The sequence below is a fragment of the Microtus pennsylvanicus genome, chromosome 21 (genome assembly GCF_037038515.1).
Source record: "Microtus pennsylvanicus isolate mMicPen1 chromosome 21, mMicPen1.hap1, whole genome shotgun sequence".
Classification (NCBI taxonomy): Eukaryota; Metazoa; Chordata; class Mammalia; order Rodentia; family Cricetidae; genus Microtus; species Microtus pennsylvanicus.
In genome coordinates this window covers 16318335-16336821 of record NC_134599.1, presented here as the reverse complement: position 1 = coordinate 16336821, position 18487 = coordinate 16318335, and the positions used below count along the sequence as shown (strand labels likewise).

The window sequence follows — 18487 nt, the reverse complement described above, 5'->3', positions numbered from 1 at the left end:
GGGTGCAGTCCCTTCACGTGAACATGATCTGTGGCAGACTGGGAAAGGGATGGAGAGGGGTGCAGTCCCTTCACGTGAACATGATCTGTGGCAGACTGGGAAAGGGATGGAGAGGGGTGCAGTCCCTTCACGTGAACATGATCTGTGGCAGACTGGGAAAGGGATGGAGAGGGGTGCAGTCTCTCCACACTCCCAAGCCTCTCCTTAGTGTTTTTTCATATCTGTGCTAATTTACTTCTCACTTTCTTTTTAGAAGAAGTATTTGTAACTTTTTGTTTAAAAATAAAGAATACAACACATAACACAAGAATACCAGATTTTTAAGAGCTAAAAGTTGTTAAAGATAAAAGAATCTTTAAAGAATGAAGATAGGCTCAGTGGTGCACTGCCTTAATCCCAGTACTTGGAGGCAGAGACACAAGTGGATCTCAACAGAGAGAGTTCCAGGACAGCCAGCGCTACACAGAGAAACTCTGTCTTGAAAACAAACAAAAAAACAAAACAAAACAAAACAGAATGGGAAAAAAGCTATGTACATTAAAATGGACAAAGAAAGAATAAAGTCAGTTGAAGTCATTTTTAAAAATTTCTTCTCAAAAATATATCTCTACCATCTATACCTCTGTTTTACAATTAGGGTGGTGACTGGGAGATGCGCCTTTGAGTATGCAGGAACGTGAAAACCTGAATATCACCGTGAAGGTGAATTAGCTAGTAAAAAGCCTTGAGGAATTTCAAACAACAGCTGCAATTTGTCCAAGATGGGAATCAAATCTTAAGGGGCTCTTAAGAAGAAAGCATTATTTTCAGGCACCCCTACTGCCTACCTCTGGGTCCTACTAAGGTTAGACCTGGTCTATCTGTTTCCAGAGTCAGGAGTGCTCATTGTAAAGAAGGCCCTGCCACACTGACCACTTCCAGTGCAAACACTTAGGACACGTGGCACTTTTCATACTTGATGCTCTATGGCTCAATATTAGCTCAACCCTCAAGCAAGACCTTTTGGAATTACCACAATAATTTCAAAAATGATCCTCAAAAATACACCACAATATGGAACTATAACACTCACTTTGTGCTTGTTTGAAAGAAGGTCTTGCTATGCTGTTTAGTCTTGTCCTAAAGTGTGGGTCCAAGTGATGCAATTGCTTCAGCCCATCTAGGAGCTGGGGCATAGGAATACACCTACTGGTATGGTTACCTCTTATTATTGATTTTTACTTGTCAAATACATTACATATTTTACTCGTATTTATTTGGGTGACAGTGTGTGTGTGTGTGTGTGTGTGTGTGTGTGTGTGTGTGTGTGTGTATGCTTTGTCTGTGATAGGAACTGGTTTTCCCTTTTTTACATGTGAGTTCAGGTATCAAATTCTTACCCACTGAACCTTCTGGATGGCCCCACCAAATACTTTTAAACAGAATATCAAACCCACCATATTTTATATCCATTTGCAAATGTAGTTACATATGTTTACAAATTCAAATTTCTTCCTTGATTATAAAGATGGTCCAGATATATGAATGGTCTCTACAGTATGATGCCCATGACAACAATTATAGCATCTAAATAGCAACATCAGGATGACTATTTAAAATGCTTTCTATATAAGAATGGAAAGCAGAGGATGAATATTACATTTGGATATCATCATTGCTAAGTTTACATTATTAATATCTATGGAGAATTTTTAATTTTTTGAATACCTGTAGTATCTTGCTTGGTCATAAAGGACTCTACGCCTGTAATAGCTGGAGGCCGAGGTAATCGCCGAGCAATACAAATCAAACATGACTGGAAATCTGCCCAAAACAAGAAGAGAAAATTGAAGAATAAAGTATAGAGATAATTAATTACTTAATAGTTTTGATTTTAAAATTGCATGTCTCAGGATTTATTATAATATTAGAATCACTAACATAGTGATTCTCACCCTTCTTAATGCTGGGACCCTTTAGTACAGTTCCTCATGCTGTGGTGACCCCAACCACAAAATTATTCCATTACTACTTCATAACTGTAATTTTATACTGTTATGAATCATGATGTGAATATTTTTGGAGACTGAGGTTTGCCTAAGGGGTTGAGACTCCCAGGTTGAGAACCACTGCTAACATCATAACGTAGTAGAAACAAAACTGGTAGCTCTAAGCAGAAAGTGTATCAGGGGAAAGCTCCTGCCACTGAATACTTGCACATAAACTGTAGAGACAGATGCTAACAGCCAGGGGAATAGTCTGGTTGGACTTAAGCAGCCCCGATTGTTTATTTTATTTTTGTTGCTTTCACTGCTATGAACTAAGCTCAAGGGACTTAGATTTTGCCAAGTACAGGCTCTGTCACTAGCCCCCAATATCATTTTTTAATTAAAAAAATGTGTATGAATGCTTTACCTGCATGTATATTTGTGTGTCATGTCCATGCAGTGCCTACAGAGGCCAGAAAGCACCAGACCCACTGGAACCGGAATTACTAACAGTTGTGAGTAGCCATGTGGGTGCTGGGAATCAAACCTGGATCCTCTAGAAGAGTAACCAGTACCCTTAACTTTGCAGCGATCTCTTTAGCCCCACTGTGTTGGCAAGCTCTGTGTCAGCTTGACACAAGCTAGGGTCGCTGTAGAGGAGGGAACCTCAATGAAGAAAATGCCTCATACAGGCAAGTCTGCAGGGTATTTTCTTAATTAGTGACTGCTGTGGGAGGGTTCAGCCATTGTGTGTGGGATCACCCTGGGCAGGTTGCACTGGGTAAGAAAGTAAAGCAGCACTCCACCATGCCTTCAGAATCAGCTCTTTCTTCCAGGTTTCTGTCCTGTTTGAGTTTCTGTCCTGACTTCCTTAAATGATGGACCGTAGCAATGAGGAAATGTAAGCCAAATAAGCCCTTTTCTCCCCAAGTTATTTGGTCATGGTGTTTCATCACAATAGAAACCCTAAGACACCCTTAACAATGTTTTTTTTTAATTTTTATTTTTTTAGGTGCATTGGTGTTTTACCTGTGTGTATGTCTGTATGAGGATGTCAGATCTCCTAGAACTGGAGTTACAGACAGTTGTGAGCCGCCATGTGGGTGCTGGAAATTGAACCCGGGGCCCTCTGAAAGAACAGCCAGTGCTCTTAACCCGTGAGACATTTCTCCAGCCCCTTAATAATGTTTTTAAAAACTACAGTTTTATTTTCAATACCTTACATGCATCAGTATTCCATGCTGCAGATTATTCTCATAACCACTATAAAGATAATGATCATATAACAAAACCAAGACTTATATCTGAAGTGGTAGTACCTTTCTTTTGACAAAGAATTTTCTTGGAGGGGGAGAAGGGTCAGGGACTATGTATCCCAGTCTGGGGTGGACATGTGATTTAACTTTAGAGACATAAGTAATGCAAGATTTATTTAGTAGAATCAGTAAAGAGTGTGATCTATATAAACCTATGTATGGGTCTACATTTCAACATGAGTAATCTGAATTCACTTGGTGGGACTCTCAAACAAACAAACAAACATCCCTACTCTCCATAAGGTGTCTTACTATGTAGCTCAGGCTGGCCATGAAATTACTATGTAAACCAGGTAGGCCTCAAAACTTGTAATCCCCCTGCCTCTACATTCCCTTTAGTAATTACAGGTTTGTGTCATCATAATTGGCAACAGAGAACTTTATATTTTTAGGATATACATTTTTTGAGTCCCATTCCACATTTTTAAAAAGGTGCTACATATACTACTGCACACTAATGATATTAAAATGGCAATTTGTGCAAAGTTCTTGCTGGTCATCACCTCCGCCCTGTGCTCAGATTTGCTGAACTGCCTCTCACAGACTTATCTCCTCTCTTCCCTGGTCCTTACTCCAGGTCCCCATCTGTGGTGTTCCTAAACTTAACGGAGTCTATGTTTACATGGATGACATACCCATCCACCATTACATACTGAAATCCATCTAACATCAACTCAACCAAAGCTTCCATTTTTTTTCATAAACTTTCTATAAGATTTTTGCATAGTCTGAAAATTGCAGCGCCATCCTCCAAAGTCTCCTACATTCTAAAGGTGAAACTTTATAAACACCAGGGTTATTTAACGGCTTGCTGTAACTGGTACATTTCCAACTGTGGGCAGGGAGTTACCTATTTTATTTCAAGGCAGCAAATTGGTTTGAATTATTTGACATCTAAGTGAGAATGCGGGCATAAAGCTGAAACTTTAGGGGTATTATTAAGGGACCAATTTGACATATTTGTAGTGTAGTTTATAGTATTAGGAAAAAAATTCTGGCATGGAATTATGCTCCTGCAATTCTGGCACTCATAAAGTTGAGGCAGGAGACTGCTAAGTTCGAGTCTAGCCTAGGCTACATAAGGAGTTGAAGGCCATGAGGGCAAACAGTGAAAAAAGCCAAATGGGCTGGGCCTGGTGGCACATACCTTTATAACAATACTTGGGAGGAAAAAGTAAATGGATCTCTGTGTGAGTTTGAGGTTACCCTGTCTATACAGCAAGTTCCAGGTCAGCCAGAGCTACAAAGTGAGACCCTATCTCAAAAAAAAAATGTAGAAAATTGGACTGTGGTTATGACATATAATAGAGTAAGTAGAAACATTATCTTAGGAAGGTAGTGTGTAATCAATTTCCCCCGTTCCTTCAAGCCAAAGATAAAACAATCACTTTAAAATGACGCTTTACCTTCGCCATCTTCTTGGATTGATTTTGGCTGTGACACTGTGAAACATTGCATTACTTCATAGCGCTGGCAAGCTTCTTGGTTCTCAGTACCTGGCTCATCTGGAGGGTGAATTAGCATCCTGCAGTTAAATGTATGGCTATTTCGGCGTGTTGCCTCTTGAGGCCAGGGAACTCCATTTACTAGGGAGGCAAAATTGATTATATGTTTGTGGATAAAGTGAGAACAGCATAAATTCTGAAGATACAAAAAAATACTTCAAAGCATTTGACTAATTAGATATTCATATTAAAGGACTGACATATATCCTCAGATCTAATATACTGAGTCAATAAGGCTCATTTACCAGTTAGAAATTGTAATATTTCCAAGAAAATATATAAGAGCTCACATAGCAGATACACCACTTCACTAACAGTATTTAGAAACAAAGACAATATTAAAAATTACTAGTGTGGCAGTTAGCTCTTTTTATTTGCTATGTATTTCAAGCCAGAAAATTTAAGGCCACAGCTACAGTGTTAAGCAGGACTCATCAAAGGCCAATCCTAATGGTAGGCTCTTTGTGCACGGGGCAGAAGACTAAAAGTTTGTCCAAGGACTCCGTGACTTTGACAAGAGCCATATTGGTTTCTGACAGTCATTTTCCTGTACTTGGTTAATTTAACTAGCATAGTTTATATGTTACAATACTTTGAATATGGTAGATAATCAGCAGTACCAAAAGATTGCTAACAAACAAACATTATCTCCTTTAGTATAAGAAAATCAAATTAGTTTTAGGAAAGATGCCTGTATATTTCAAGTACAAATCCCTATTGTATGAGTCACAGTTTCCTACCCACAATGTCCTATTCAGCTTATGAGTTCCCAGGTGGCCAGAGGGGTTTTAAATATACCCTGCCACTGTTGGCCCACTTTCATTTTACCCATCCCTTCACTCTGTGAGGACAAAAGAAAGTATGGAAACTTACTCTCTTGCACTAAGTTCTGATTTTAACCCAAGTCGTTAGGCTTGGGTCATTTAATATTTGATTTCCAGTGCTTCATCTTTAAAATTAAGGATCTACTGTATAATCTCTAAAGACAACTGTACTATACAGTCTACAGTAAATCACCCCAAATCCCTAGAGACTGTAATTCCATTATCAAACTAGAGATTTTACAGACCATTATTTCAGGCCCCAGTTACCACTCTTTTCAAAGAAGAAACAAGGTTTCTATTAACACTGAGGAAACAATGTAGGAAATAATAAAATACAGATGACAGTTCATACACATGTCCAATTTGTGGATTTATAGTGAGGGCCTTTTTCTTACTTTTGAAACACATATAGGCTAAATTATACAGTAAAATTAATGTAAAAATTAACCTACTTATTCACTTTTAGAGATTTCTTCTCCAACTAAAGTCAGTAAGACCCTATGATTAAAAAATGATTTTTCTTTAAGAATTTGTTTGCCACTTGTTTTGCATGGTATTATCCAGTCACTATCTGGGATGATCTCAGCTTGTTGAATGTACTTGAGAAGAAAATCTACTTGCTAAATGTTGCACAAGAAATTCAGCTAAATATATATTTAATTCAGTTCAGATAATGAGAAACAGGAGAGAAAAAAGAAAAATAGGCAGAGAAGGGACTCCAATCAAGATGGCATAAAAAGCCAAAAGGAGAACAGGTAGCAGCGGGATGAAGGGACTTCCTTAAAGTTTAATTTCGTAACCTGTTAGCCTAAAGTTTAAGAAAAAACTTTTTTATTGTTTGAGAATTTCATCCATGCATATAATGTGTTCCGATTAAGCCCACCCCATTCCCTCTATTACTCACTACTGTTCCCTTCCAATTTCATGCTTTTGTTTATATATAAACATAAGTAGACATTTTACATATATGTTTATAGTTTTACTATTTTATGTATATGGGTGTTTTGCTTATATGTATGCCTGTGCACCACCTGCGTGCCGTGCACGTAGAAGTCTGAGGAGGGTGACAGACCCACTAGAACTGGAGTTCAGACGGTTGCCAGCTGCTGTGTGGGTGCTGGGAATTCAACTCAGGTTCTCCAGAGGAGCAAACGGTGCTTTTAACCACTGAACCATCTCTCCAGCCCCCTTTCTTTGTTTTATAAAACTTCACTAAGTCCACTTAGTGTTGCCAGTATGTGCATGGCCGTATGACTATCTTCAGCACATGTCTCAGGGACCACATGTCTGAAGAAATCTGACTCTTTTCCCCAGCAACAACCAATTTCCAACAGCTCCTTAGTCAGCCATGAGACTTTATGACTACCTCCTCTCTCTAGACTGGGAATTTATCTGGCGTGGGCTTATTGGGTCTTGCGTACGCAGTCACAGTCATTGTAAGTTCATGTGGGCAACTATGTGTCCCTGTTTTGCTGTAGTAATCCTCTGGTTTTTAACTAAGTTGGGACCAACCTGGACGCTTCTCCACTACTGGCTAGTTTACATTATCCTGGATGGTGCTATGCATGCTACCAGGGAAGGAAAGTAATCCTCAGTTTTTCTCAGCTATGAACACTGTAGAAACAATATCAACCAGCCTGTCAAGATATGTCTCCTGGTGTTATAGTGGCAAAGATATTATGAGATGAACTTTCTGATTGGATTTAAGGCCCATTCAATATGACTGAACTAATTCCTGGCACTGTTAATGGGGCCAAGAAACTCTGGTAGGTAGGTCACAGGCCCTAGAAGATAACCTAATGTTAGTCTGCTACATGGACGTGTATTAAGTTGACACCTAAAGACATTATTACACCCACAGATTAGTGCATCTCTCAATCCCCATCAAAGAAAACTCTTTTTGTGGTAGACAGCAAGTAACAGATAGACCCACAAATGGTCAATGTATAGAAAATAAGGGACCATGGAGTGCTCAGTCCTAAATGGGGCAGCTGTATCAAATCCTCTTCTCCTTAGACTCGGGGATCATAGAGGAAGAGGGAGCAGAAAAACTGTAAGAAAAACTTTTTGGGAACCCCTCTAGAGTCAAGTCTCTTGCCAACTCTAAAATGGCTCCCTTAATTAAGATATATACTTCCCTGCTCCCATATCCACCCTTCCTCCATCCCAACTGTCCCATTCCCCCAAGCTCTCCCCATCCTCCCCTTCTCACTTTTCTCTCCCCATCTCCCCTTTCCCCCACCTCACCCCCACCCCCAAGTTCCTAATTTTTGCCTGGCAATCTTGTCTACTTCCAATATCCAGAAGGATAACTATATGTTTTTCTTTGGGTTCACCTTCTTATTTAGCTTCTCTAGGATCACAAATTATAGGCTCAATGTCCTTTATTTATGGCTAGAATCCAGTTATGAGTGAGTACATACCATATTCATCTTTTTGGGTCTGGGTTACCTCACTCAGGATAGTGTTCTCTATTTCTATCCATTTGCATGCAAAATTCAAGATGTCATTGTTTTTTACTGCTGAGTAGTACTCGAATGTGTATATATTTTACACTTTCTTTGTCCATTCTTCCATTGAGGGGCATCTAGGTTGTTTCCAGGTTCTGGCTATTACAAGTTCCTTGGACAGCTGAGGAGAGGGAGCCTGAAATGGTCCTATTCTATAGCCACACTGATGAATATCTTGCATATCACCATAGAACCTTCATCTGGCTATGGATGGAGATAGAGACAGAGACCCACATTGAAGCACTGGACTGAGCTCCCAAGGTCCAAATGAGGGGCAGAAGGAAGGAGAACATGAGCAGGTAAGTCAGGACCGCGAGGGGTGCGCCCACTCACTGAGACAGTGGGGCTGATCTAATGGGAGCTCACCAAGGCCAGCTGGACTGGGACTGAAAAAGCATGGGATCAAACCGGACTCTCTGAATGTGGCGGTCAATGAGGGCTGACTGAGAAGCCAAGGACAATGGCACTGGGTTTTGATCCTACAGCATGTACTGGCTTTGGGGGAGCCTAGTCTGTTGGGATGTTCACCTTCTTAGACCTGGATAGAGGGGGGAGGACCTTGGACTTCCCACAGGGCAAGGAACCCTGACTGCTCTTTGGACTGGAGAGGGAGGCGGAGAGGGTGGGGAGAATGGGAGAGGGTGAAAATTTTTAATAATAATAAAAAAGAAAAACTTTTTGGTTAGTAAAAAATATTGAGAACTAATAACTATAGCCACTAAATTAATTCTGTCAATAAATTACATTTTAACTAGCATACTTCTTAAATAAATAAATAATAGTCAGATACTGACTCTTCCAATACATACAGGTAGATATTTCAGATGGTACTACTAGATCTCTATATATCGTAATATTAATTAGATTTCTTTTGGCTTATCTAAATTATTACAAGAGAGCTTTTATTTTAAACCCAAATCTTTTAAATGCTAAGTCTTTACTTACAATGATTGCCATTTCATGGAAAGACAAACAGAGGCTCTGTGTTCTCCACTGGACATGGAAGGCTAGATCTGGACTAGAGATATAAAGTACTGATGAAAGCCAGGGCTTTGTTTGAGTGTGCTGGGGAGGCTGTCTAATCTCTACTAATTGTTCTTTCTTTTCTCACCACAATCCCTCTCTAAAGAATAAATGCAGCTACTAGTGTTTAAAAAAATGGTAACAAAAATCCAATCAAGATATTGCAGAAACAAACAATAAAAAGGCTTTTTCTTGTTTCAGTATTGGGACTTAAACTCAGGGCCTAACTGCTTGCCAGGTGTGTTTGAGGCAAGTGCTCTACCATTGAGCTGCATGCTCAGCCCAGAATTCTTTTTAATAAAGAAGCAGTTATTCAGTTCAATTTTATTTTATTTTAAATATTTTTATTTTTAAAGCTCAATTCTAAAAAGAACTAAGGAAAACTGAACTTTCTTACTGACAACTTCTGTAAAAACATCTGCCTCAGTTTTGTGGGGAGCAGATGAAGGAGCAAGTTATGAAAGGAGAAGAATGTTCTTCAATGGGATTAATTTCTAAGACACCTAAAATATCAAGTAATACAAAATTACAGATCCATCTCTCATGAAATTAAAAGTCCAAAAACATTTAGATAAAGTCAACAATAGTAATAGTTACTGAACTTAAAGGAAATTCAACTAGGAGATAGGTTAAGTATCATTTGAATGCCCTCCAAACTTCCTATGAAAGAAGGAATTAAATGTGCTTCAAGGTCACACTGCTAGCAGGTGGTAGAGGAAGAACGCATTACCCACGTCTGTTTTATACCAAAATGTCAGCGATCTTAATGATCTTAATTTTTCCCCCCCTCTGAGACAGGGTTTCTCTGTGTAGCTTTGGAGCCTGTTCTGGAACTTACTTTTGCAGACCAGGCTGGTCTTAAACTCACAGAGATACACCTGCCTCTGCCTCCTGAGTGCTGGAATTAAAGGCATACGCCACCACCACCTGGCCAGTGATCTTAATTTCTATAGTGTCTGCATTACTAGAGCTGGAATTGCCACAGACTGTGAGAATTTATTTCCATATTTTTTCCAAACTTTGAGTCACAGCTTATGAGAATTTTACAAATAAATCTTCGCCATATTATATAGGCCTTTGTATGTGTGTGTGCGTGGTGTATGCACATGTCTGTGTGGGTATATGCATGTGTGTGCATGTGGAAACAAGAGGTTCACAATGGGTATCTTCCTCAATAGTGTCCTCCTTGTCTTTTTCTTTCCACAAAGTCTCTTATTAAACCTAGACCTCCCCCATGTGGCTAGACTGGCTAACCAGCAAGTCCCAGGAATCTTTCTGACTTTCTAGCCTTGGTTTAACAGACATACTCCACCATGCCCATACCTTTACCCAGACTTGTGTGGCAAGCACTTTACCAATTGAGCCAGCTCTCCAGCTCTGTCCATCTTCATGGACAGAACCTCTCACTATATTTGCTTTTCAGTGTTTAAATTTAATTTTACCCCTTTATAAGTAAAGTATTATGCATGAAAGTAGAGACTTTAGACACCGAAGTCTTCTACACAAATAAACTGAAAAGCAATTTTTTAAAAATTTATTTATTTATTAAAAACACACTTTTATGCTAGCCTTTGAAATTTCTTGATGTAAATGAAAACAAAAATATAATCTTCGATTCACAGCAGTGAACTATGCATATATAAGGTAAATATGTGTATATATGCAGATTTGTAAATAATGATCTTAATTTTTCAAATTTCTTTATAGTCTGAAACATTTTTTTGGAAGTTGGTATACATACATAATGATTCGACCTTATTTTGCTTTCTGATTTTTAATAATTTGATAGTTTTGATAATGGAGATTTTAAGTATAGATGCAATAACAATATATTTTCTCTTCAATGCTTCTTAGAAAAGCATCTTTTCTAAGTTAGTACAATTGGGCTTTATTCTTCTCAGTGGTGTCTGACAGGTGACCAAGTGCCACTGCAGAACTAGGTGATAAACTCCTGAGCATGCCCTGTTTGTGGGTGGACTCTCTCGTACTGGCAGTACAGTTAGGCTGTATCATTCCTAGGTTTCTGTTCTTTCCTTCTTTGGGGAAATGAGGAAATGGTGCCGCTGCAGAGATATGCCACATCTCTCCCAGTTGTGTTGGAAGCTAGTTGGAAAAGGCTAGTCAAGGACCTACAGGTGCTCGGAGCAGAATCACCATGATATCAGATATTAGATGACACTCCAGTCTTATTAACCTCCTGGCAGTGATGGGGGCAAACTGAATAGTAACACATCCACAGTAACCACATTGGGATGAGTAATGTTGTGGTTTTTGAACAATGAGCCCCTTCTTCAGGGAGCAGAAGAAAGCTCAGTGTTTTCTGACCTCAGCTCTCTTCCCAACCAGGCAATCTGCTAAACTCAACAAATATTTTGTTAATACAGATGGGAATATGAATTTTCTCTTTCTTTTCTTTTTTGGAGACAAGGGTTTCTCTGTAGCTTTGGAGCCTTCCTAGAACTCCGCCTGCCTCTGCCTCTCCTGGGATTAAAAGCATGTGCCACTACTACCCAGTGGGAATATGAATTTTTTTAAGGCAACAATAAAATGAATTAGCTCAATTAAATCTGCATCCAAGATCTGCAGAATAACTGAACAAAAGAAACTATAGGGCAGAACCAGAGGAAGAAACTCAGGTGTCACCTGTAGTGACACAAAGGGATCTTAGTTTCTCTTCCCTGAGCTCCTGCATCAGTAAATGGTACTAAATGGTAGTGAGGACCCTCCTAACTGCTATCACACCGTGTCTCTAAGAAAAATTCATGTTTGATTAATTTATCTGTGTGATGTTAGCCTTATTTCAGAGGTAGTTGAATAAAGAAATAGTGGGAGAAACAGGAACAAAAAATCTGAAATAAATTGAATAGGAAATCAAATATGTAAAGTTTTCCATTTTCTACTAAATAAATTATACTGACAAAACATATCTACTTTAGAGACTAGGAATTCAAGCGATAGGAGTAATTGGAACTTGAGTCCTGAAAATCTTTCTAGCAGGAGTCTCAAAATTCAAGGAGCAAAGGGCAGCCGTGAGTCCATTCACGTCCCTAGAGGATCAGCAGTTTAGTGTGTGAAACAGCAGCTGGAGATAATGCCATTCATCCAGTCATAGTTGGACTAAGGAGTTGAGAAAAACTTACATTCCAAATGCTTACATTTTGGAAGTATAAAATATAGCAGCATACCCCTCCTGACCCTTCTCTTCCTTCTGTCCTTTATTCTGAGAGCAGGGCAGTGAGAAGGGCTTTCCTTTCCTGCATATAATCAAAACTGAAAACAAAATGAACTTTAAGTAGAATCTTCTTGCAGTAAGGTAACTTAACCATGCTGGCTTCCATACATACTGTCACACCACATGGAAGTACACTGATGATACGGATTCTTATGAGCTATTGATATACCTGAAGCTGGAGCCACATTACAAATACTTTAAGTATATGTTATAATACTAAGTATTAGAAGTAAAAGGTTACTTTCTTTCTACCTAGTGATTTTGGTAGCAGATTCTTGACAAATTCTGCATGATCTCCCACGTGCAGTATGCTGTAGACGCTGGTATTCATTAATTCCTCCTGATTGTATCCCAAGTAGCTGGTCACATTTTCTGACACAAATACAATTCTTCCTTCACAGTTCACAACAAAGAAAAATCCATCTAAAGCCTGCAAAGCCAGGAGGGGGATAAGGAAGAAAAAGAAAAGGATTAAGACATGAAGACACTGATTAAAAACATTGGGAGGTTAAAAGATAAAAGGAAACACATTTTTCTATTAAAAAGATATTAGAGCTGGAAAGTGGTGGCGCACGCCTTTAATCCCAGCACTCGGGAGGCAGAGGCAGGCGGATCTCTGTGAGTTCGAGGCCAGCTGGGTCTACAAGAGCTAGTTCCAGGATAGGCTCCAAAGTTACAGAGAAACCCTGTCTTGAACGCCCCTCACAAAAGATATTAGAAATAAATATATATCACGTTAAAAAAGAAGACTGCTTCTTTGTGAAGGGAGGTCATGATTTTTCAAATGGGTTTTATACTAAAGATTCCAGCAGGTATGAATGAAAAATATCAACCTTCTTTTTCAGAAACAATTTCATCTAAATATTTATTTTTATTATTTTTAATAATATATACATGTGTGTATGTATGAGTTTGTGCACATGAATGAAGATACCGTTGGAGGCCAGAGATGTTTGATACCCTGGATAGCTGAAGTTATGGGTTGTTGTGAACTACTTGCCTGACATTGGGTGCTAGGAGTCAAACCTGGGTCTCTCGCAAAAGCAGTTATATGTTCTTTACTACTAAACAGTCCCTACAATTCTAGAAATTATTTTTTATAGTAGCAAATGTGAAGTAAGTGACTTATTCAGTCTTGAAAAAAATCTCTGCACTATGTTGGTGAATACTGGGCCTTTGCTTGTGAGGAACCTGTGGAAGAATGAGAGGACACACATAATAAAGTACTAGAGATCGAGGTGGTGTCACATATACATGAAACACTGAGCACACACAGGATGCCTCACTGGGGAGGGGTGGGGGTGACGAGAAGCACCTTTCAAAGCCTCCCCAACTCTGGGAGAGCTAGCATAGCGAAGAAGGGGAAGAGCGCTCAGGAAAGTCACTGGAGGAAGAGGGGAGCACATGGCAAGGCAAAAGTCGTGTGGAGCAGAGGAGTAAGAAGTACAGCGAGGCCTACGGGTGGCAAAGAAGTTAGTGGAATGGACAGGAGCCAGGTTCCCAGGGCCTCCTATGTATAGAGAGCTGCTCCAAGAGGAGATATATGTACCCCTAGGGACACAGAATATTTCCAGAGGCAGAGAAATTGTTAGAACCTTTAGATTGCAATCGAAAACATATGGAAGAAATAAACTCTAATAAACATATAACATGATGGTCCTTCACGAAGTCCAGACAGTTCCAAATTTCTAGGGAAGATTTAGATTACAGAAGTTGACAGTTTTCATCTTGTTTATTTGGAATCTTCTTAGCTATTTGAAAACGATGCAATTAATTTGTTACAGAATATACAAACCAAACAACCCAATTAAAAAATAGGCTATAGATTCAAATGAGTTCTCAAAAGGAGAAATAAAATGATGGAAATGCAAATGAAACAACTTTGAGGTTTCACCTTACCCCAATCAGAATGACTAAGAGTAAAAAAACAATGGTCAACAAATGCTGGTTGGGGAAGGGAAGCAAAGTGGGGTAGCCACTATGGAAATCAGTGTGGAAAATTCTCAAAAAACTAAAAATAGATCTACCATATGACCCAGCTATACCACTCCTTGGCATATGCCCAAAGGACTCAACATCTTATTCTACAGATATTTGCTCAGCCTGCTCATTGCTGCTGTAGTCACAATAGTTAAAAAGAAATGGAAACAGCCTAAATATCCTTCAGCTGATGAAGATGTGCCACAATTCCAACCTTAAAAAATGACAGTAATTCAGGGAATGCTTTTGGGACTAGCGTTATGAATATGAATATACAAACATCTGTATTTTCTAAACTGTGCCTGATGAAGACAATTTGCTATCATTATTTTTCTACAAGTTTCCCTCACATGTGTTCCTGGGGAGGAGTCTCCTGACAGCTGACCTTATGGCGTAATACAGGGCTGATAACAAACAGACGCTTGTCCATTAAGTTCACCACCATCAACCTGAGAGCCTTCCCATCTGCCCAGGATGTCACTTTCTAAGGAGAGCCACTTTGGTCTCACAGCAGGGCCCATATTGGGCAAGACTTCTTGCAGACCCCTGGCTTTAAACGAGATAGTCACTTAAGGTCACTTGACAAGGGTTTCAGAATAAAATACATAATTCCCAATATTTTTTACAGTACCCATACAGGAAAAACAATGTAAGAATTTACAAAGGTTAAAGACAAAGTAAGAATCCTGCAGTGGGTGTAAAGATTCGTTGAGTAAGGTCTTTAAGATGGCAACACTCTATGTTTCATATAAAACGTGCACTCCGTTGTAATTAAACCACAAGTGCAAATGTGTGCAAGTCTGTTAGGGAGACCCGCCGCTTCTAGAAAGAAGGGCTTGAGAAAGGACAAGGAAAACATTTAGTTTGCATATATTTTGATAAATACATAGACAATTTGTTTTCAAGAGACAAAAGCTTTTAAACATTCACATATGAGGGAAAATGTTTATTTAAGGTGATGAGCTTGGAAACAAAGCGTCTATATTCAACATCCAGCAGCAGAAGCTAGAGAGAGCTGACAGAGGTGAAACACTACAGTATTTCACTTGCACAGTAATTCAAGTTCTTCACTTTATAAAGTTTGGTAGTGATTTAATTCTCATTTACAGTGTGTGTATAAAATCAATTTAAACTTTTTTATTCAGAAAATATTTTGGACAGTCTCTAATCCAATGAATAGGGTTGTTTTTCACATAAAGGTAGGATTCTACAATATACATACATTGTACTTGCTAGCTTAATAATTCAGTTTTTTTCCAGATAATTCTAATCACTCCAGAAACAGAAGGCAAAGCCGTTGTGTAGGCTTTGGTTTGCATCAGATTCCTTAGAATGCCTATATGAAAAATTTTTATGTCCGTTACTCACTTTTATTTTGAAAAAAAAAACCATGAAGCAGTCTTTATAATAAAATCCTATTTTAAAAGTTTAAAGAAACACTTTGTTTCATATTTTATTAATTGGATATATGACATGAAATGAAGATAAAGAAAACTTAAATTGGTAAGGACAGAGATTTGCATTAGGGGGTCAGGGAGGACACTTACCTCCAAAAGAAGAGGGCCTAGCGACTCCTTTTCTATCACCCCTTGACTGCTGGATGAGATGTCGGACTTCTGCACATCATCGTCAGCTGTTGATTTCTCTGCAACAATAAAACTTTAAAAACTATACATCCAAAGAGAGCTCATTATAATCAGAGCAGTTAAGAAGACAGATTTAGACCATTGATATAAGGAAGATTTTTTTATTTTTAAGCAAATTATAATAATTTAAAGACTCATTAAGTTCATGTATACTACTATACGTGAAAGAAAAGCATTTAAAATTTTAGGGAAAACTGAAGATGGGAATAATTATGTGTCAGGTAATGGCCTAAGGAATGGGAACACAAGTGACAGGCAGTTCTGGGTCCTGTCTGTAGAGGAAAGAGGCATTCCTGTCTGTCTTCCTCTACCCTAATCTGGCCAGCGGGATCCAGACAAGTTGGCCATGTTTATTACATGTGATGGAAATAGCCTAGGAATGGCAGCAAAATCCATAGGGGGAGTCTGAATCCTTGACTGCCTGTATTATTCTGTTCAAGACACTGCATTTTGTTCAAGTCGTTACATTTATGCCTCCTACAATCCTCTCGGGATATGTCTTTACATTTTTATATTAATCAACATTTAATATCTCCATAATGATGGTTATAAATATATTTTATTGGTAAATCCAGGTGTATTTTATATTTTGCATATTATCTATTTTACTGTATATTTTTATATATTATATTTTGTGTATAATTTAAAATTTTCAAATTTTCTATGCCATTTAAGTCATTCCTAAACACTACCCCTGAGCTTAAAAATTTCTCTGGCCAGGTATGATGGCACACACTTTTGGTCCTAGCACTGGGGAGAGAGTGGCAGGTAGATAGATCTCTGTGAGTTTGAAGTCAGCTTGTTCTACATAGAGTTCCAGGCCAGGCAGAGCTACACAGTGAGACCCTGTCCCAAAACAGAACAAAACCCCCCCCCCCAAAAAAAAATCTAACAATAGCCACACAACCAAACCCAAACCCAATAATGAATATCCTTCTCTACTTGGCCAGATATCAGACCTCAGCAGCATTTCTTCTAGAACCCTCTCCACATGCTCCAATTGCAACTGCTTCTCGCGTTTTGCTAGGTGTCTACACAACAGTATTGTCTGTGTCTCCTTTCCCTGTCCTTCTGTGTTCAGATTCCAGTTTCCCTGGGTTAAGAGCCTACATCTCTGTTTCTTAGATTACTACTGAGGCTTTGATGGCAGTGTCTGAAAAAGGGATAAAAGAAGATCCCTGTTTTCCATCCATAATTCTGTCATGAACACAGAGTTACAGGTCTAGAAGTCTTGTTTTCAATGTTACTCGGAACTCATTCTGAAAGCAATCCATTGTACTTGAGACCTCTCTCTGGTTTTTCTCCTTGGCGTTTTAACATGGCACCTAATTGTGCACAGGTGTGAGCACTCTGTACTAACTGTGCTGGGCCTGTATGAGTGTGTGTGTCCCGCCACAACCTCCATTCTTCTTCCCCTAGCTCCCCCACCTCTCTTGTTGAGACAGGGTCCTCCTATACAGCACAGGCCAACTTAGACTTGGGGTTCTCCTCCTGCCTCAACATCCCAAGTGCTAGGGTCACAGCTGTGCTCCATCCACCATGTCCAGCTATAGGAGTGTTTTCCATCCCAAACCAAATCCTTCTATTTTCAAGAAATGGTTTTTAATTTGTTATTTTTAATATTTTATCCCTCTTGGCATTTAATGTCTTCTATCTAGTCTTAAACTAACCCTAGAATTTTTTTGTCATTTTCTCTTATTTTGTTTTACTTGTCTAGTTTATTTTCTAAGGGATTACTTAAAATTAACTTCTACGGCATATGTAAAACGTATTGTGGGAAAAAGAAACCAAGAAAGGTGTACTTAAATTTTTTATATAAAGCTGTTGGGAACACTGTGAATGGGAAGGTATTTGAGAAAAGCCATGGAAGGGGTGGGAGTGGTACACACAGTGGGTGTCTAGGGAAGGGGGAGTGAGCCTGGCACTTGATGGGCGCTGCCTGCAGAGGCAAAGGAGAGAAACACAGTGATGTGCTGAAGATTTCTCTGAGCATCTCGTTTTAACTTCCAAAAGCTCCTGCTGTTCAACGGTGCAATGTCTCCTCTGCCCAAGTGACTGGCATCTTAGTTTTGTTCCTGCCCCCTCACATCTCTGCTTCCCCAGTATTTCCTTTCTTTCTGCTTTTCTTTTGTAACCGCTGGCTATTTTAAGATGCCTGTGACATCCACGAGGAACTGGAAATAGCGAGGAGCTGAGTTTTCACATGGGTCACCCCTGAATATCTCTTCCCTGGGACTGCATCAGTTTCCTCAGAAGAATCCCATCGTCTCTGGCCTCAGATGTAAGAGAGGGCTGGTGTCTGCAGGATTCGAGCCCACTTTCTCCTCTTTGCTAAATCAGCTGTCCCTGGACAGCTCTGCAGTTTCTCATCTTTAAGTCATGTGACTTGTGCTGTTTTAAATAGCAGTTGTCTGTAGACTCCTCACATTGCTGTTAATGTGAAGGCTTGGATTTGTGCTCCTACTCATCACAGATGATTTCCTC

General features: G+C 39.2%; 1 protein-coding gene across 9 annotated transcripts in view; it reads right to left on the bottom strand.

Annotated features, from left to right (window-relative positions):
- The window catches only part of Ncoa1 (nuclear receptor coactivator 1), a 225052-nt gene that overhangs the window by 66820 nt on the left and 139745 nt on the right, over positions 1-18487 (bottom strand). For all 9 annotated transcript variants that reach the window (XM_075955620.1, XM_075955623.1, XM_075955616.1 and 6 more), the window contains 4 exons: positions 15905-16002; positions 12630-12807; positions 4690-4869; positions 1708-1803 (listed from right to left, as the gene is read on the bottom strand). In XM_075955620.1, the coding sequence (XP_075811735.1) occupies positions 1708-1803; positions 4690-4869; positions 12630-12807; positions 15905-16002 (552 nt within the window). The remainder of the gene's footprint in view (positions 1-1707; positions 1804-4689; positions 4870-12629; positions 12808-15904; positions 16003-18487) is intronic.